Source organism: Erinaceus europaeus, chromosome 1 (assembly GCF_950295315.1).
Source record: "Erinaceus europaeus chromosome 1, mEriEur2.1, whole genome shotgun sequence".
In the NCBI taxonomy this organism is placed as follows: Eukaryota; Metazoa; Chordata; class Mammalia; order Eulipotyphla; family Erinaceidae; genus Erinaceus; species Erinaceus europaeus.
In genome coordinates, this window is record NC_080162.1 from 95,596,275 (window position 1) to 95,617,617 (window position 21,343).

Sequence of the window (21,343 nt, forward strand, 5' to 3'; positions counted from 1 at the left end):
TCATTACATCATATATTCAGAGGACCAAAAGTGATCTGAGGTGCCCCTCTTGTGACCATGCCATGTCAGAGGAGAAACAATCACTCACAAACTTTAACAAACTGCAGCTGGTCTGCCCGGCCTTCAGCTCAGCTGCCACCGGTTGAAAATGTTGCAGTCAGGAGGCGGGGGAAGATGGCGGACTGAGAAGCGCTAGGCTTGAGCTCTGATCACATCTTCTGGAAATGGTAGGATTTTCTGCCTTTAGCAGGCCAGTCAATAAGGGGTCCTAGCGGAAACACCAAGGAGGTGACTATAACTTAATTTGGGTTAAGAAGTAGAGTAAAGGTGGCACAGACTAGCGGGCGGCTGCTCCAGACTTCCCAGGCGGCGGCAGGCAAGGCGGGTGCGCCGGGCACTGTCTTCAGCGGGAAGGCGGCTCCTCCACTGGTTGCAGAGCGCTGCTGGGCGGCCAGCAGAGGACTGGGAGGGAGCACTGTAGCTCAGGGGCTTCCTCTTGGGAGGCTCCGGGGACCACCGCGACCCGGAGGGCAGATCCGAGGACATCCTTGAGTACAGCTCTCATTGGATCAAAAGGACTTGGAGCTAGTTTTCATCTTTGAGAAATCCCTTAAAAAAGCTTGGGGGGGGGGGGTTCCCGGAAGATGGCCGACTGAGAAGCTGCTGGTGGCTGAGCTCTGATCACATCTCCTGGAAACGGTAGGATTTTCTGCCTTTAGCAGGCCAGCCAATAAGGGGTCCTAGCGGTGACACCAAGAAGGTGACTATAACTTAATTTGGGTTAAGAATTAGAGTAGGGAAAAAAGGGGAAAAAAAAAAAAAGGAAAAAAAAATTTTTTTTCTTCCTTTTAATTTTCAAGCATACCTCCTTCCCACCCCCCCATAACCAGTCCTTTTCTTTACCAAATTCCTGTCCCACCACAGAGTATCATTAATTCTAAGTCTATACCCTTCTGAAACCTCTGGTCTTTTTTCTTTCTAAGTAGCCAACCCCCCCACCTCACCCTGCATAGCTAATTAAATAGTTAAAAATTATTTAAATACATTAAAAAAAACCCTTTCCTTTCACTGCCCTTTTATGACTGTTCTTTTTCTTATCTTTTTCTTTTTTTCTCTCTCTCTTTCTTTTTTTTCTTTTTATCATTCTTGTCATCCCTTCTTCCTACAGTTTCCAAAGTCACAGGCCCCAGCCCCCACACCAACAAACAGTGTGCTTTTTTGAATTCACTGATACACATTTGGGAATTTCCTTAAACTGCCCTTTAATTACAGCTCTTTTTCTTATCTTTTCCCTTTTCTCTCTCTTGTCTCTCCCTCTCTCTTTTTTTTTTAATCTTGTCATACACTTCTTCCTTCTTCTTTGCCTTTCTGAATTTGTGAATTATTTTGGGGAAGAAATCTGACTCAGAGTGGACTCTCTATGTGTGTATCTCTGCTCTAGTTCCCTTTGCCCTCTTGTTACCCCTAGAATATACAGTGGATAGTAGATTTGCATAACTGTCTATTCTTGCTATCCTTTCTTTCTTTTCTCTTTCTTCACTGGGATTTGGTTACTATTTTTCACGGATTGGAGAAATTGTTTAGCTAACGTAACGATTAAACTACTTCAATACTTGCTTCAGTTGCTACTGTAATTCCTGAGGTTGGTGAGTGCAATTGTCATAAAGGTATTTAGTACAGTGTTACTTGTACTCAAGACACAACAACTGAGGAACAACAGAGCATAAAAAAAGAAACACATAAATCAAAAAAATGGGTAGATCAAAAACAAATAAAACTGCTACTCCAATGAATGAAGACAAGAGCCCAGAAGAAACTACAAATCAGCCAGAAGTAACCATAGATAAGAAAAGTATGCAAGCAATAATAAACTTATTAATCACAGAAATGAAAACAACATTGGAGGAAAGGAATGGCAGTATTAGGGAAACAACAGTTGAGACCCCCAAGGAAAATACTGATTATCTTGAGGCAATTAGAGAACTGAAAGCTGAAATAGCTGTAATGAAGAAAGAAACTGAGGCAAGGGAAAGCAGACTAACAGAAGCAGAAAACAGAATTAGTCAGACAGAGGATGAGTTAGAGAAAACGAAGAAAGAGGTGAAAGAGCTTAAAAAGAGATTGAGAGACACTGAAAACAACAACAGAGACATATGGGATGATCTCAAAAGAAGTAACATTCGTATAATTGGCCTGCCTGAGGAAGAAAGAGAGGAAGGGGAAGCAAACATTCTAGAGGAAATAATAGAAGAAAACTTCACATACCTGAATAACAGAAAAGACATCAAGATTCAAGAGGCCCAGAGAGTACCAAACAGAATCAACCCAGACCTGAAGACACCAAGACACATCATAGTCACAATGAGAAGAAGTAAGGATAAAGAAAGGATCCTAAAGGCTGCAAGAGAGAAACAAAAAGTCACATACACGGGAAAACCCATAAGATTATCTGCAGACTTCTCCACTCAAACTCTAAAAGCCAGAAGGGAGTGGCAAGATATCTATCGAGCCCTGAATGAAAAAGGGTTTCAACCAAGGATAATATATCCTGCTAGACTTTGATTCAAACTAGATGGCGGGATCAAAACCTTCTTAGATAAACAACAGTTAAAGGAGGCAACCATCACCAAGCCGGCCCTGAAAGAGGTTCTGAAAGACCTCTTATAAACAAGAACATCACTATAATACTTGCAATATATCAGAGCAAACAATTTTTTTGAACAATGGCACTACAATACATTAAATCCATAATATCAATAAATGTCAATGGCTTAAACTCACCCATCAAAAGGCACAGGGTGGGGGGATGGATCAGAAAACATAACCCAACCATATGCTGCTTGCAAGAATCCCATCTGTCACAACAAGATAAACACAGACTTAAAGTGAAAGGATGGAAAACTATCATACAGGCTAACGGACCACAAAAAAGGGCAGGAACAGCCATTCTCATCTCAGACACGATAGATTTTAAATTAAATAAAGTAATAAAAGATAGGCAAGGACATTACATAATGATTAGAGGATCAATCAGCCAAGAAGACTTAACAATTATTAACATCTATGCACCCAATGAGGGACCATCTAAATACATTAAGCACCTACTGAAAGAATTTCAAAAATACATCAATAGTAATACAATAATAGTGGGAGACTTCAATACCCCACTCTCACACTTAGACAGATCAACAAAGCAGAGAACCAATAAAGATACAAGAGAATTGAATGAAGAGACTGACACACTAGACCTCTTGGACATTTCCAGACTCCTCCACCCCCAAAAATTGGAATACAACTTCTTTTCAAATCCACATAACACATACTCAAGGATAGATCACATGTTAGGCCACAAAGACAGCATCAATAAATTCAAGAGCATTGAAATCATCCCAAGTATATTCTCAGACCACAGTGGAGTAAAACTAACATTTAACAACAAACAGAAAATTATTAAAAGACACAGAATTTGTAAACTAAACAACATGCTCCTTAAGAACCTCTGGGTCAGAGACTCACTCAAGCAGGAAATTCAAATGTTCCTGGAAACAAATGAAAATGAAGACACAACCTATCAAAACATTTGGGAAACAGCTAAAGCAGTACTGAGAGGGAAACTTATAGCCATACAATCACATATTAAACACCAAGAAGAAGCTCAAATGAACGACCTCAAGGACTTAGAGGAAGAGGAACAAAGGAACCCTAAAGCAACCAGAAGGACAGAAATCACTAAAGTTAGAGCAGAAATAAACAACATCGAAAATAAAAGAACCATACAAAAGATCAATGAAGCCAAATGCTGGTTCTTTGAAAGATTAAACAAAATTGACAAACCCCTAGCCAGACTCACCAAACAAAAAAGAGAGAAGACTCAAATTAATAGAATTGTAAACGATGGAGGAGATATCACAACTGACACCACAGAAATCCAGAGAATCCTGTGAAAATTCTATAAAGAACTATATGCCACCAAGCTAGAGAATCTGGAAGAAATGGAAAAATTCCTAGAAACATATGCCCTTCCAAAACTGAACCAAGAAGAACTACAAAATCTAAATGCACCAATCACAGACAAAGAAATTGAAACCATTATTAAGAATCTCCCCAACAACAAAAGTCCTGGACCAGATGGCTTCACAAATGAATTCTACAAAACTTTCAGGAAACAGTTAATACCCATACATCTTAAGCTATTCCATAAGATTGAAGAAACAGGAATACTCCCTTCCACCTTCTATGAAGCCAACATCACCCTGATACCAAAAGCTGATAGGGACAGAACAAAAAAGGAAAACTACAGACCAATATCTCTGATGAACATAGATGCCAAAATATTAAACACGATCTTGGCCAACCGGATAGAGCAACATATCAAAAAGTTGTTCATCATGACCAAGTGGGATTCATCCCAGGAATGCAAGGCTGGTTCAACATCCATAAGTCAATCAATGTCATTCACCACATCAATAAAAGCAAAGCCAAAAACCACATGATTATCTCAATAGATGCAGAGAAAGCCTTTGACAAAATCCAACACCCATTCATGCTCAAAACTCTACAAAAAATGGGAATAGATGGGAAATTCCTCAAGATAGTGGAGTCTATATATAGCAAACCTACAGCCAACATCATACTCAATGCACAGAAGCTGAAAGCATTCCCCCTCAGATCAGGGACTAGACAGGGCTGTCCACTGTCACTGTTACTCTTCAACATAGTATTGGAAGTTCTTGCCATAGCAATCAGGCAAGAGAAAGAAATCAAAGGAATACAGATAGGAAGGGAAGAAGTCAAGCTCTCACTATTTACAGATGATATGATAGTATACATAGAAAGACCTAAAGAATCCAGCAGAAAATTACTGGAAGTTATTAGGCAATATAGCAAGGTATCAGGCTACAAAATCAATGTACAAAAATCAGTGGCATTTCTTTATGCAAACACTAAATCTGAAGAAGAAGACATCCAGAAATCTCTTCCATTTACTGTTTCAGCAAAATCAATCAAATACCTAGGAATAAAGTTGACCAAAGAATTGAAAGACTTGTATGCTGAAAACTATGAGTTGCTACTCAAGGAAATAGAAACTGATACCAAGAAATGGAAAGATATACCATACTCATGGATTGGAAGAATAAATATCATCAAAATGAATATTCTCCCCAGAGCCATATACAAATTTAATGCAATACCCATCAAAGTTCCACCAAGCTTCTTTAAGAGAATAGAACAAACACTACAATCATTTATCTGGAACCTGAAAACACGTAGAATTGCCAAAACCATCTTGAGGAAAAGAAACAGAAATGGAGGCATCACACTCCCATACCTTAAACTATATTATAAAGCCATCATCATCAAAACAGCATGGTACTGGAACAAAAATAGGCAAAAAGACCAGTGGAAGAGAATTGAAAGCCCAGAAATAAATCCCAACACCTATGGGCATCTAATCTTTGATAAGGGGGCCCAAAGGATTAAATGGAAAAAGGAGGCCCTCTTCAATAAATGGTGCTGGGAAAACTGGGTTGTAACATGCAGAAGAATGAAATTGAACCACTTTATCTCACCAGAAACAAAAATCAACTCCAAATGGATCAAAGAGCTAGATGTCAAACCAGAAACAATCAAATACTTAGAGGAAAACATTGGTAAAACACTTTCCCACCTACACCTCAAGGACATCTTTGATGAATCAAACCCAATCGCAAGGAAGACTAAAGCAGAAATAAACTAATGGGACTACATCAAATTGAAAAGCTTCTGCACATCCAAAGAAACTATTCAACAAACAGAGAGACCCCTCACAGAATGGGAGAAGATCTTCACATGCCAGATATCAGACAAGAAACTAATCACCAAAATATATAAAGAACTCAGCAAACTTAGCACCAAAAAAGCAAATGACCCCATCCAAAAATGGGCAGAGGATATGAACAAAACATTCACTACAGAGGAGATCCAAAAGGCTAACAAACATATGAAAAACTGTTCTAGGTCACTGATTGTCAGAGAAATGCAAATTAAGACAACACTAAGATACCACCTCACTCCTGTAAAATGGCATACATCAAAAAAGACAGCAGCAACAAATGCTGGAGAGGTTGTGGGGACAGAGGAACCCTTTTACATTGCTGGTGGGAATGTAAATTGGTACAGCCTCTGTGGAGAGCAGTCTGGAAAACTCTCAGAAGGCTAGACATGGACCTTCCATATGATCCAGTAATTCCTCTCCTGGGGTTATACCCCAAGGACTCCGTAACACCCAACCAAAAAGAGGTATGTACTCCTATGTTCATAGCAGCACAATTCATAATAGCTAAAACCTGGAAGCTACCCAGGTGCCCAACAACAGATGAGTGGCTGAGAAAGTTGTGGTATATATACACAATGGAATACTATGCAGCTATCAAGAACAATGAACCCACCTTCTCTGACCCATCTTGGACAGAGCTAGAAGGAATTATGTTAAGTGAGCTAAGTCAGAAAGATAAAGATGAGTATGGGATGATCCCACTCATCAACAGAAGTTGACTAAGAAGATCTGAAAGGGAAACTAAAAGTAGGACCTGATCAAATTGTAAGTAGGGCACCAAAGTAAAAACCCTGTAGTGAGGGGTAGACATGCAGCTTCCAGGGACAGTGGGGGGTGGGAATGGGTGGGAGGGATGGGTCACAGTCTTTTGGTGGTGGGAATGGTGTTTATGTACACTCCTAGCAAAATGTAGACATATAAATCAGTAGTTAATCAATATGAGAGGGGGAAAATCAATTGTATGTCTCAAAGTTTTTTAAAACAGAAACTGAATCTTTTTAATATATAGGCTGTATATTTGATATGCGGACTCTCTCAAAAGCCTAGACCAAGTAGATTAGAAGCATCCAATAGCACAGCTATATACAAGATACTGGATACTGTACAGAAAACCATAACAAAAGGACTTTTCAAAGTTAACCCAATTACCAAATAATGTGAGGATAACATTAACTATCGATTGTCTTTTTGAACCCTAAGACGCAGGAACCTCACATCTCCACGATAGAGCCCCTACTTCGCCCAGTCCTGGAACCCTTGGATAGGGCCCACTTTCCCGTATGCCTCTCCCAATCCATACCAAATAATATTGCATCTGCCAATCACAACCTAACCAATGCAACGATTGCCACCTCAACATGCTTCACCTCAGACTGTGTCCAGAGACTTCACGTGTGGAATGACAAACCTTCAGCCCCATTGAAAGGTGAGACCTTTCCTTTTATAGTACACTCTAATTTCATCTCAGGTGGTTCACTTTCTAACAAAGTCCCATAACTTAGATATACACCAGTTTCTGTGAGAGAGAGCTTATGTGCACACGTATCCATAAACTACTGCAAAATATATACCTGAAAGCAGAAGTACACTAGAGTTTGCAGTGAGTACCTCCCTAACACTTCCTCTCCACTATTCCAAGCTTTGGGCTCATGATTGCTCAACAATTTGTTTGGCCTCGTATGTTAACTCTCTTTTAAATCACCAGGTTCCAGATGCCACCAGGATGCTGGCCAGGCTTCCCTGGATTGAAGATCCACCAATGTGTCCTGGAGCTCAGCTTCCCCAGAGACCCACCCTACTAGGGAAAGAGAGAGGCAGACTGGGAGTATGGACCGACCAGTCAACGCCCATATTCAGTGGGGAAGCAATTACAGAAGCCAGACCTTCTACCTTCTGCAACCCTCAATGACCCTGGGTCCATGCTCCCAGAGGGATAGAGAATGGGAAAGCTATCAGGGGAGGGGGTGGGTTATGGAGATTGGGTGGTGGGAATTGTGTGGAGTTATACCCCTCCTACCTTATGGTTTTGTTAATTAATCCTTTCTTAAATAAAATAAAAATATATATATATATAAAAAAGGAAAGAAAATGTTGCAGTCACGTGACTTGTTTCCTCTGCTCAGTATCGCCTGATAAGAGCACCATATCAAAGTTCCCCCTTAGCTTTTGCAAGGCAGATGGTTTCAACTCTTAAAAGTTAGCCAATCAAGCTAGATTTAAACGATTAAACAAAACAAACACAAATGTGTTGTTGAAATAGTTGTTGTAAAAAGCCCTTTTGAAATAGTTGATCATCCAATTTAATAAAGTTGGCTTTGATTCTGAGGCACCCAGGTTGCCCTTCCCTGTTTGTAACAGTGACGCAAGGTTAGGGGGGGCACTTTGTGGATGAGATACAGATGACTCAAGGTGCTTGACTGGCCGGACTCCTCACAGAGGCTTTAAGGGGTCTTACCTTTAGGCCTGAGTGCATAACCCCATTCTCGGTCATTGCTAAGGGTGAATGCCCTTTTAGCTGAAATGACTGCCTATGGAAATGCAGATTAGAGCCCACTGAGACCCCATCATCCAGAGACTCTGAGACCATGAGCATTCTCACTTATACCATGAGCATTCCACACACACCACAATAACACGCGAGGTTAAAACAGTCCCAGTTTGAATCCTACCTAACCTCAGAGAGGACCCACTGTCCTCTAGGACTGGCTACCATGAGTCCTTCCAGAGACAGAAGATTCCATGTCTTTCTGGACTGGCTACCATTGGTCCCCGGGGTGATCAATCCATAGCCAGCCTTAAGAGGCCGCTATTTTCACCTTAAGATGTCTGTTCTAAAGTTTGTCCTTTCTTGGCTCTCTTTCCTACATGACCATCAGGGACTAAAGTCTCATAGTCCACTCCTGTGAGGGAGATCCTGGGATACTGTCAGGGGTGTGCACTTTCCCATCGTCAGCAGCAGGCAAGGGTCTATGGGGTGGCCCAAGGTGGGCTTCAGTGGTCTGAATCTCATTAGGTCCACCAGAATTTACAGGTTCAAGGCTCATAGCCAGCCAGTGGAGACCACAAAAAGGAACATTATTAATGTTAATGGGCCACAGAAAGAGCATGTGCTCTTAAGGAATTCTCAGCCCCAAACAAAGGGAAGGTAGAGCTTGTAGATATGCCTGCATAGCTGAGAGGAGAAAGTATCTCAAAGAAGCAGAGGCTTAAGGGGGTGGGACTTGTACTCACTGCTCAGGGGGAGGGGATACCTTTCTGAAGGCCTTCTGTTATCTGGGGCTTCTCTCCTACCTACACTTTGGTTAGTTAACTCTTTGTCATAACATTCTCTATTTTTCTTTTCTGTTTCAACAGATTCTATTTAGCTTTCTACCTACATTTTTCTCCACTTGTTTACTTGATCCACACAAAGACATTCCTTAACTTTGTCATGATCTAGGGCCATAATCACACATAATGCTGATTTCCTAAGAAGGGGATACATAGGAACTCCCTATGTGTATGTGGATTCTTGACTAGTAATCTTGTATGATAATTGAGAGAGAGATAGAGAGACAGAGAACTCTGAGAATCTTCTAAAAATCTCTGTACCTTTTCTTCTTGGACATGTCATTGTCTATCCTTGGGAATAAAACATCTGTCTGCTTGCATTTTCAGAGCTGAGCAGAGTAAAAGAGACAGTTTTGGGAAATGAGGATGTTTTAACATTGTATAGACTTTCAACTACTTCCTTCTCTCTTCTGTCTACTACATCACTCCCATTCCCAGTTCAGCAACCTTCAATCCAAAATAGCTCCTCTACTTTCACCTCTATTCTCAGCCTCCTGTCTTCTGTCAAAACGATAGAAGAACAGTTATTTTATTGCACAGAGTGAGAAAATGAACCTAGGAGTCTAAAAATGTCAACACAACTTTAAGCTAATAATCCTATTCTTTTTTTTTACAATGGTACCTTTTATTCCTAAACATTTCAGAACCCCTTTCATAGCCATAATAAGAAAATCTGTTTCCTTTTTTTAAGAATTTTTTAAAATTTTTTATCTTTATTTATTTATTGGATAGAGACAGCCAGAAATTGAGAGGGAGAGGAGTAATAGGAAGGGAGAGAGACACAGAGAGACACTTGCAGCCCTGCTTCACCACTCACAAAGCTTTCCCTTTGCAGGTGGGGACCAGGGCCTGAACCCGGGTCCTTGAGCACTGTAACATGTGCTCTCAACAAGGTACACCACCACCCAGACTCCTAACTGTCTCTTATTGATCACTTTCCCTTCCCCAGCACTTCCTGGTAGTTGGATCTCTGTTCCTCTGTTCTACTAAAGTCATCGTCCATCTAAAACATTTTTTTCATATGATAATGTCCAGTCTCCTGTTAAGATTTCACTGTAGTTTTATACTCTACTTTACTCTAGTTTATTCTCTATTTATGTGGCAGAATTTCTATAAGTAAAATCTACTAAAACATTTGCTCCATCTGGTACGTTTTAGCGCAAGAGTCTCTTAAGTCCTCAATTTCTAATACATTTTAAGCAAATCATCCTGGTCATAGCCTAGATTTTTTACACACAAGCAAAAACACTTTTTAATGTGTTCCTCTCATATTTTACCTTGTTTAGGTTCTTTTCCAGGTATGCTGAGCTTGAGAACAGACAGCATCTTCCCATAAGATTATAGAATTAATGTTTGTAGTACAGCCTATCTGTAGACAATCTTTCACAACATATTACAGTCTCCTTGAAGAGACTACACTTTATCTACTTCCCCATTTCCAAACCTGAAAATAGTGCCAACCCACAATATGTATTCTGTAAATATATATCTAATACTACCTTTTACCAATACTATATGGTCCACCTTACTATATGTTTCTCTAACAATCAGGATGCTTTCCTCAAATATGGAAAAATTTAAGTGGGGTAGGGAAATTTTTTTCTATTTTGATGCAACAGTGTGTCCTTCCATTATAGAAGGTAGATTAGTTGATCAGAATGAACAAGATATTTTCTTAAAGTCATGATAGTCACTTGGCCAGAAGAAGAGTCCAAATCAAAATCAAAGTAGGAAAATAACAGGTCCAAGCTGGAGAGAGGGTTATTAAAGTATTAATTCAAGCAGAAATATGAAGAGAAAAGTTCTTAGAGTATAAATCCATAAGTTAGTGATATCTATGAAAACTGAAAAAGCAGTAGAGACATATTTAGGTGTGGTCTGGGCAGAAATGAAAGTGGAAAAGCATCAAACTGCATAAGATTCCCTGATTTTAGTATGAGGCAAAAGTGTCCTTCCCCCCCCCCACAAAGTTTATTTGAGCTTCAAGCTCAAATAATTAATTTTTTTGTTTTCCATAGTCTTACTCCTTAGGTTAGGTACTAGGACAGACCTTGGTGGAGGCTATTAGTAGAACATATTCTAAAAGTTCTGTTACATGGCAACTCCCCATAGACTAGATATGGTCTTTATGGGATAGTAAGAAATAGTAAAAGACAGGGAAAATATGAATAGATGAAGTAGTCCTAGCAAGAAGATGACAATGTTTATAACTTCAGAAAGAACTCAGAACACAGTCGTCAAATTTAATTAAAGGCGAGGTGATAGAGATTTCATACATAGAACCACCTGGGGTTTGAGTCATCTTAGTTTTAGGACAGCCTGGAAGAAAAGTGCCCATTACCAAGAGACTGGCATACTTTAACGATGACTCTTTAGTCACTATCAGGCCACCCCATCAGCTGGGGCCCTAATCAGGGAGTCCTGAGATTCCTAAACAGACATAATGGGCCTAGACCTCGAATAAACCCCTCTCTCCATTGTTACCAGTCATCTCTATCAGGAACAACACAATAGACCCCTTTGTGGGCCCCCATAGGACCTTGCCCTCAACTTGGATCAACAATGGTAGTTAATGTTCCATCCTCCGAAGGGAAGATGGACAATATACTCTATGCTACACCTGAGGAAGATGGGTCCTGATATTGGGGCAGCTTGGAACATTCCTACTTATGACCACAGAATGTGAGATCAGATCTACAGGGATGCAGAGGTCACATAGGTTCCTAAGCTGAATATGGGCCCCAGATCACATCAAATCGATGGGGTTTACAATCAACAATATTTATACATCTTCCCCATATTTGGGAGCTACTCTCTTCCCTGATCCAGCTTTCTGGTCCTTCTGCCAACAGTGACATCATCTCCCCAGACAATAATTAGGATCCACCTGCATATCAGATTTCAGGCTCAGGCAAAAAAAAAAACAAAAAAAAACCACTAGTATAGCCACAGGCCCTTTGGAATATAACTAAAATATGCCTATGAGCTATCTACAAAACAGGGACCCCCCAATTTTTCACATGCACTATTCTAGCCTTTAGGACCATGATTGGTCAACAATTTCCTTGACTTTGTATGTTAACTCTCTTTTCAGCCACCAGATTCCAGATGCTAGCAGGATGCAGCCAGACTTCCCTGGACAGACAACCTCACCAATGTGTCCTGGAGCTCTGCTTCCCCAGAGCCCTTCCCCACTAGGGAAAGAGAAAGACAGGCTGGGAGTATGGATCGACCTGCCAACGCCCATGTTCAGCAGGGAAGCAATTACAGAAGCCAGACCTTCAACCTTCTGCACCCCACAATGATCTTGTGTCCATACTCCCAGAGGGTTAAAGAATAGGAAAGCTAATATCAGGGGAGGGAATGGGATACGGAGGTCTGGTGGTGGGAATTGTTTGAAGTTGTACCCCTCTTATCCTATGCTTTTGTCAATGTTTCCTTTTTATGAATAAAAAAAATTTTTTAAAATAGGAAAGCTACTAGGGGAGGGGATAGGATACAGAGGTCTGGTGGTGGGAACTGTGCGAAGTTGTACCTCTCTTATCCTATCATTTAGTCAATATTTCCTTTTTATAAATAAAAAATTTTAAAAAAAAAGAAAGAAAAGTGCCCACTACATCAGGATGAGGAGAATTTCTTAATCCGAGGCTGCCCTAGACTTCTCTAAATGCCGGCCTATCCAGTCTGGATTGTAGCAAAATTCAAAATGTTCTTAAAGACCACTTCATTCATTTCTGGGGTTTCACAAACCATTTGTTTAGTAATAGAGATTTTCCAAAAATCAAAACTGCTAGGTCTATTATTTCTGAAAGGAGAGCATAGTCTAGACACTACAGATTAGTAGCACTGCTTCTGTTCTCTGCTTTCTTCCATCAGTAAGAACAGCTCTGAGATGAGAATCAACAAGCACTTATTAAGTACAGATAATTTACAAAATAATAGGTTTACAAAATATTAGGATTACTTAAGCAAAGATAAACACACTCAACTCTTATCCTCAAAGAACTTATAGTCCAGTGGTAAATATGTATACAAAACCGGAACATGAGACAATAAGACAAGCAATGTATGAAGATATAAACAAAATACTATGGGAACACAGGAAATACAAATTCTATCTGGATTTCCAAGAAATCTAAGAGATTTGGGAACTGTGGCTAAAGATTTCTTAATTATTTAAAGTATCTTGGTTATTGCTCTATCTGTATCTGTTTGACTATGTTAAATGTTTCAGTATTGCAAAACATTTTCTTGGGGAAAAAAAAAGATCATTTATTAACTAGGTGGCAAAAAGAGCAAAATTGTAGATGACTCTAGTAGATTGTAATACTATTTTAATACACAAGTAAATAATTAGAAGTGAGAAAGTTCTATCAATAGGATATGAAAATTAATGCTGATTGCAATTTATTTTAGGGAAACCCACCTAGTTTGTGTCCAGTTGCACATTAATTTGAAAATATCTTCTATTATTGGGTTCCTCAAGTTTCTTTATTTGTATTTTCCTCATTTTTCTAAAAAGTAGAGGGATAGCTGGTGGTGCACCTGGTTGAGCACACGTGTTACAGTGCACAAGGGCTCATATCTGAGCCACCAGTCCCCACCTGCAGGCAGAAAGCTTTGCAAATGGTAAAGCAGTTTTGCAGGTGTTTCTCTGTGTCTCTCCCTCTCTACCACCCCTTGCCTCTTGATTTCTAGTTGTTCTATCCAATGAATAAATAAGGATAATAAAACATTTAGAAACCTAAAATGAAGACACCAAATGTAAAGAAATTAGAAAAGAAGTTAAGTAAAATTATATTTTAAAAACTCAGAAACTTTTAGAATTTCATTAGATTCTTAAGACTAAGGCAGTAAGGTTTAATTACAAACCTGTTAGTTCACAGTTGCTCAAAAAAGGAAAAGCACCAAACAGACTTTTTTTTTAAATCAAGTTATGTATAATGAAATAAATAATACTGGGAAGTAATCAGACAAATGCAAATTGAAGTAAGCACAAGGCACCATTTCAAAACTAAACTAACAACACTTCAGAAAAACATTTCTCCTTGCTGTGATAACACCAAACGCGATAGTTAAACTATAGTATGATTGATATGCTGCTGGTAAAATGCCCAACCTCTTCCGGAAAAATGATATGGCAGCAGATAATAAAATTCAAACCCATGAGCTCAAGGATGTCAATTCAGATAATTTATCCTAAAGAAAGAATTCAAGCAAAGAAAAAAAATTTGCAAATACTAACATACTGTCAACAATAATGTCTGTAGTAGAAGGAAAAGATGGAAATAACATATGGGCTATGGATAAAGACCTCAATAAGAAAGTAAGCTGGGGGTCCCACAGTAGTGCAGCAGGTTAAGTGCACCACAAGGACCAGCCATAAGGTTCCTTAAGGATTCCCCAGAGCCCCTCCCCAATAGGGAAAGAGAGAGAAAGGCTGGGAGTATGGATCAACCTGTCAACGCCCATGTTCAACCTCAACCGGGAAGCAATTACAGAAGCCAGACCTTCCAACTTCTGTACCTCAGAATGACCTTGGGTCCATACTCCCAGGGGGATAAAGAATAGGAAAGCTATGGCAAGGGGTGGGTGGGTGGAGCAGATGGAGTTCTGGTGGTGGGAATTGTGTGGAGCTGTGCTCCTCTTATCCTACGGTTTTGTCAGTGTTTCCTTTTTTATAAGTAAAAAAAGGAAAAAAGAAAGAAAGCTGGGAATCTGGCAGTAGTGCAGCAGGTTAAGCACATACAGCGCGAAGCACAAGGACCAGCCGTAAGGATCCCAGTTCAAGCACCTGGCTCCCCACCCCAAGGGGGTCGCTTCACAAGCAGTGAAGCAGGTCTGCAGGTGTCTATCTTTCTCTCCCCGTTTCTGTCTTCCCCTCCTCTCTCCATTTCTCTCTGTCCGATCCAACAACAACGACATCAGTAACAATATTAATAACAACCACAATAACCATTAAACAACCAGGGCAACAAAAGTGAAAAAAATAGCCTCTAGGAGCAGTGGATTCATGGTGCAGGCACTGAGCCCCAGCAATAACCCTGGAGGCGAAAAAAAAAAAGAAGCTATCTTTAGGTCTTCCAGAGTGTAAACAGGATCAGAAGGGCTTATGGCAGAATGGCAAGACCAGAAGAAAAAGGAAAAAAACAAAACAAAAAACTGCTCCTTACAGACCTCTGGCTTAGACCTCTAAGAATAAAAGTTATTATAAGGAATGCAGGGCAGCAGAGAGAACAGATGAGCTACACATGAAAGTAAAAAGGAACAAAAAGGAACAGTATAAAAAAAATGTTTTAAGTAAGTCCTTGACATATTGGTTCAGTTGGGAGACAGGTGGCATCTAATTAAAACACTCATCAATATTATGTACCAAAAGCAACTATTTTTGTTTTTTTTTTACTTTGCAAGGTCTCCAAAGTAAATATTTATTGCACTTAAATGCAGTGTTACTTGAAATTAGTGAAATATAACACACACACACACACACACACACACACACACACACACACACACACACCTAATCCTTGCTAGTTAAGTGTTACGGTTCTTTAGCAATTCTGGATCTTGTACCTGATCACAGACCAGTGACCCAGAATCTGAAGATAGACCTACAGGTGGTTCTGGATATTGCATGGTCTGAAAAATACTGCTCTAGCTCCTCCTGCTCCCCACACACCCCAAAGTATGCAATGCACAAGCACCTACCAGACTCTTCTGCATCCTTCTTGGGTAAAGAAGACATGTTGTCCCAACACCTGAGGAGATGTTTAAGACTTCTACAGGTATCAAGCCTTGTATCTGACAATCCAGAAGAAGATCTAATTGTAATCTTGTAGCCTGTACACAATTGTTTACCTAATCAAACATAATGCAAAGGAATTTCTATTAGACAAGTCCAGTTTTTAGACTCTTGGCATATCATTACTTATTAATTCAGTCACTGCCATTCAATGACTTGATTCATTTTTAATTAAAAATTGTTACTATTTTCAGTTGAATAAAATTGCTTTATAACATTATGCAAGTTTCAGACGTACAGCATTAAGAAACCAACATGTTCATCCCCTTTGTCTTGGTTTACTCCTCTACTTCCTTTCTTTGTTTTTTGAGGGGAGAGAAAGAGAGAGGGGGAGAGAGAGAGAGAGAGAGAGAGAGAGAGAGACGATACTCTGGTACATGTGCGTGCTGCGGGGGGTTGAACTCAGGACCTCATTCTTGAGAGTCCACTGTTTTATCCACTGAGCCACCTCCCAGACCACCCCTTTCCTACTGTTGAATACTACTTTTCTTATAGTTCATAAATTTGCTTTCACTCTATTTAGTTCATCTTCTTGCTTTTTTTATATTCCACATATGAATTAAATTGTATATGTATTTTTCAATCTGGTTTATTTAACTTAGCATAATACTCTCTAGGTCCACCCATGTGCCTGCAAATGACAGTTCGTCTTTATTTATAGCTGAATAGCATTCCATTGTATGTGGATATATTACATCTTCCATTGCTCATTCATCATTTTGGGTAAATTGCCCAGAAGTAGGGTATTTGAATTGCAGGAGTTTCTATTTCATATTTCTAATTTCTATTTCCATATTGCTTTCCACAATAGCCACAAAGTTACATTTTCACCTGTAGTACATACAGGTTGCTCTCTCTGTACCTCCTCTACAACATGTGTTGCTCACAGATGGAAAGTGATAACTTGCTGTTTTGTCCATTTTGACAAAAAGTGTCACTATTCAAAAATGCTTAGTTTGATATAGTCCCAATTGCTTATACTTATTTTTGGTTTCTGAGTCATTGAAACTGAGTTCTCAGACACAGCTATAAGGGAGCTATCAAAAAAGCAAATTGGCTATGTTTTATAACATATATTTTCTGGGGCTAGTTACTACATCCATGCTGTTAATCAATTTTAATTAATTTTTGTGTATGTCACTAAGTATTGATTAGTTTTATTCTTCTGCATCTAGCTGTTCAGTTTTCCCAACACTACTTATTAAAGAGGCTTTCTTTGCATCACTATAGGCTTGTCTCTTCTATCATAAACTTCTATCATAAACAAAAAAGTTCTAGAATATATTGGCTTGATTTCTGGACTCTGAATTCTCTTCCATTGATTTGTATTATTTAATGGTGCTTAGCTCAGGCTGACTATAAATGCTACAATAAACATAGAAGTATAGATATTACTATACTTCAAATAAGTGCTTTTATACTTTGTTTTCATTCCAGTACACAGGTATTTTAATTAATATATTCTTATAATGTAGTTTGAAGCCAGGGACAATTTCTAGTTCTGTTCTTTTTTCCTGAGGAGGGCTTCTACTATTTAAAGTTCTTAGTAGTTTCTAATAAATGTAATAGTTTCACTTTTACGTTTCTTTGAAGAATGTCGTTGGAATTCTGAAAGAGATAACATTGGATCTGTATAATTCTTTAGGCTGTACTGCCATTTTAATGATACTAGTTTGTTTTGTTTGTTTTGTTTTTGTTTCTGTCAGCCCATTTATTTGTGGTTAATAGTGGTTTGCAAATTTGTAAGATTACAATGTATTGTTCCACACAGCACCAAACACTAAAGTTCTGTACCACTACTCTGCTAGAAATAACCACCATAGTCCTAGAGATAGTTTGTTTACTTCTGTTTTATTTAATTTTTTATAAGTTCATGTGTTTTAGTTCTATAGATTCTATATATCAGTGAACTATTTGGTACTTATCTTTCTCTTCATTACAAACTATTGAAAAGATCCCTGAAAGTATAGTCTTTCTCTTCTTTACTTATTTTGCTAAGCGTAATCACCTCCAGTCCTATCCATTTTGTTTTTTCCTTTATTAGGGGGAATTAATGGTTTACAAGGCAACAGTAAAATACAGTAGTGGGTACATGCGTAAAATTTCTTAGTTTTTCATATAACACTCTAACCCCCACCTAGGTCCCCCTCCACCATCATGTTCCAGGACCTGAACACTCCCCTCCACCCCCAGCGTCCTTTATTTTGGTGCAATACACCAAATCTAGTTCAAGTTCTGCTTTTTTTTTTTTTTTTTTTTTAAGATAGAGGGTAAAATGGATTCACTTTAGAAAGAAGAAACCCCTCAATTAGTGCCTGGATGTGTCAACATGGGCAGTACCTGGAAGGAGTACCCTCTAGTGTACCGCCCTAATTATCTCAGGGATAGAAGATGATTAGTCCGGAGCTGGGCGGTGGCACAGCAGGTTAAGCACATATGGCAGAAAGTGCCAAGGACTGACAGGGATCAGGATCCCGGTTCGAGCCCCCAGCTCTCACCTGCAGGGGGGTCGCTTCACAGGCAGTGAAAGTGCTGCTTTTTTGTTTTCCTTTCTGTTCTTATTGTTCAACTTCTGTAGATGAGTGAGATCATCCCATATCCAACCTTCTCTTTGACTTATCTCACTTAACATGATTTATTCATACTCCATCCAAGATGAGGTGAGAAGATTGATTCACCATTTTTAACAGCTGAGCAGTATCCATATATATATATATATATATATATATATATATATATATATATATATATATATATATATCACAAGTTCTTAGTCACTCATATATTGTTGTACACCTGGTTTCCTTCCATGTTTTGGCTATTACATATTGTGCTACTATAAAACATAGACATATACAAATTTTTTTGGATGTATTTTGTTCCTTAAGATATATCCTCAGGAGAGGAGTTGCAGGGTCATAGGGTAGGTCCACTTCTTGCCTTTTGAGAATTCTCTAGACTGATCTCCACAGGGGCTGAACCAATTTACATTCCTACCCGCAGTACAGGAGGGTTCTTTTGTCCCTACAACCTTTCCAGCATTTCTTGCTACTATCATTTCTCATATATGACATTCTCACAGGAGAGAAGTGCTATCTCATTATTGTATTTATTTACATTTCTCTGACAATCAGTGACTTGGAGCATTTTTTCCATGTTTGTTGGCTTTTTGGATATATTCTTTGGTGATTATTTTGTAAAATATCATATTTTGATTTAAGAGTAGTATTCCACTATATATGTATATATATTCCATAATTTCCATATACATTTATCTGTCTATGGACATTAAGGCTGCTTCGATTCTTTGGCGAATGTCAATAATGCAGCTATGACATGTTATACAACTACAGGTGCATATATGTTCCTTCAAATTAGTGTTTTCACATCTTTTGGATAAATGCCCAAGAGTGATATTATAAGGATCATAAGGTATTTCCATTTTTATTTCCTTAAGTACTCTCCATACAGTTTTTGAAAGGGGCTGCAGCAGTTGGTATTTCCATTGAATGTTTAACAGAGCCCCTTTTTCTCTCCAATCTCACCATCACCTGTAATTTCCTGTTTTGTTTATGCAGGTCATTGTCAAAGGTATGGAGCAGAATCTCAGTGACATTTATAATACTTTTAACATTTGTATGACTTTTATACCATTTTCTTGTCTAACTGTTCTTGCTATGATTCCAGCAATAGATTGGATAATAGTAGTGAGAGTGGACATTCTGGGTTTGATTATCAAGGAAGCATCCTAGATCCTCTTCCTCTTGATCAGTAAGGAAAATATTTCAGCTTTTTACAACAGAATAGGATGTTGGCTGCAGGTTTACCACTCATGGACTTAATTATGCTGAGTTTAGTGCCTACTACACTCATTTTGTTGAGGGTTTTTATCATTAAAAAATGTTGCATTTGTTGACTAGTTTTCCTCTATCTATTAAGGTAATGTGATTTATACTCCAGGTGTATTTTTTACCTAGCCTTTATTTTTCTCATTGACTCAATATGTTTAGAATAATGCTGTTTATTGCTCACAACATGTGACCCTGCCCCCACCCCATCTTTTTGCATTTGGTTTATTTCTAGTTCTACCCCACTGTGACCTTGAAATATTCTTGCTATTATTTCAACCCTAATAAATTTACCAAGATTTGTTTTCAACCCTAATATGTGATATATTCTTGAGAATATTTCTTAAGCAGTTCAAAATAATATGCATTCTAGGGGCACTTCCGGAGGCAGGGCTATGGAATAGCAGCAGCTCTGTTTCTCTCTTCTCCTCTCCCGGGTCAACTAGGAATTCCAAAGGAGACTACCTGGGACTGCAACAAGACAGGATTAGAATGACTTCAGGAACCCACCAAATCACCAGTGAGTGCAAACACGTGTGGCTCCCAGACAAAGAGGAGCCATGGGAGAGATTAAGTGGCTGAAACAGTCAGGCAGTTTACCAGTTGAGACACCACCTCCAGTCTGTTTCTCCAACAAAAAGAAAGCTGAAGGGAGGAGACGACTCCCCTAAGACTCACCAAACACAATTGTGAGTCTCCATTACTACTGACCTCAGAATCTGGAGCAGCGGTGGGAGGCCCTCTGCTGACACAAGGGGACAGAGAACTAAACAGGAAACTCAGGAGAAGATCTATACCTCAGTGGCCTAGCAGTGGAGCTGTGACAGTCTCTTTGCATAACCACTGGATTATCTCTGCCCCACCCTGCTTTATCTCTTCGTCAGGAGTCAGTGATTAAGCTAAGAAGCCTACTTATAGTTTAAAAGCCCTCAGGTTCCCATAGCCTACAGGGAAGAAAAAGAACATAAGAGGTGTCAAAAGCCACTGAGCTCTTAAGCCACTGAGCTACAACTCAGGGATTCAAATAATATTGAAACAAGTGTCAATTTCCACAACTGTGAAATCTTTAATTACCTTACATAGATACAAGTCAATCCAGGCAAGAGTGATCAGAAAAGTACTGAGAGAGGGACCTCATAACATACTATATAAGATGGTTAAACCAACAAGAAGAAATATTTGAGAAATGAACCAGGACAAGAGTCCAGCTAAAATCCCCGCAAAGGGTGAAGCATAAAATAATGAGGTCAACATCCAAACACTAGCTAAGGAAATAATCATAGGAGTGAAAAAAGATTTTGAAAGAATTGTCATCAGAAATGCAAAAACAACAAATGAGACTCTGGAAGAAAACACTAATTATCTCAAGGTTATTAGAGAGCTGAAAGCTGAAATAGCTGAGCTAAGAACACAACTAGCTGAACAAGCTAAAACAGTATCAAAACAGGGTAACAAAATAGACAAACTTCAGAAAACAGTAGACAGGAGAGAGAATAGAATAAATGAGGCTGAAGACAGAATTATCAAGATCTAGGATGAATTAGAGCC

At 39.0% G+C, this 21,343-nt stretch overlaps 1 protein-coding gene across 3 annotated transcripts in view; it reads right to left on the reverse strand.

Moving 5' to 3' along the window:
- Positions 1 to 21,343, reverse strand: part of PTPN20 (protein tyrosine phosphatase non-receptor type 20) — a 92,849-nt gene that overhangs the window by 41,049 nt on the left and 30,457 nt on the right. For all 3 annotated transcript variants that reach the window (XM_060191247.1, XM_060191242.1, XM_060191237.1), the window contains one exon: positions 15,854 to 16,003. In XM_060191247.1, the coding sequence (XP_060047230.1) occupies positions 15,854 to 15,890 (37 nt within the window). In that variant the 5' untranslated portion in view covers positions 15,891 to 16,003. The remainder of the gene's footprint in view (positions 1 to 15,853; positions 16,004 to 21,343) is intronic.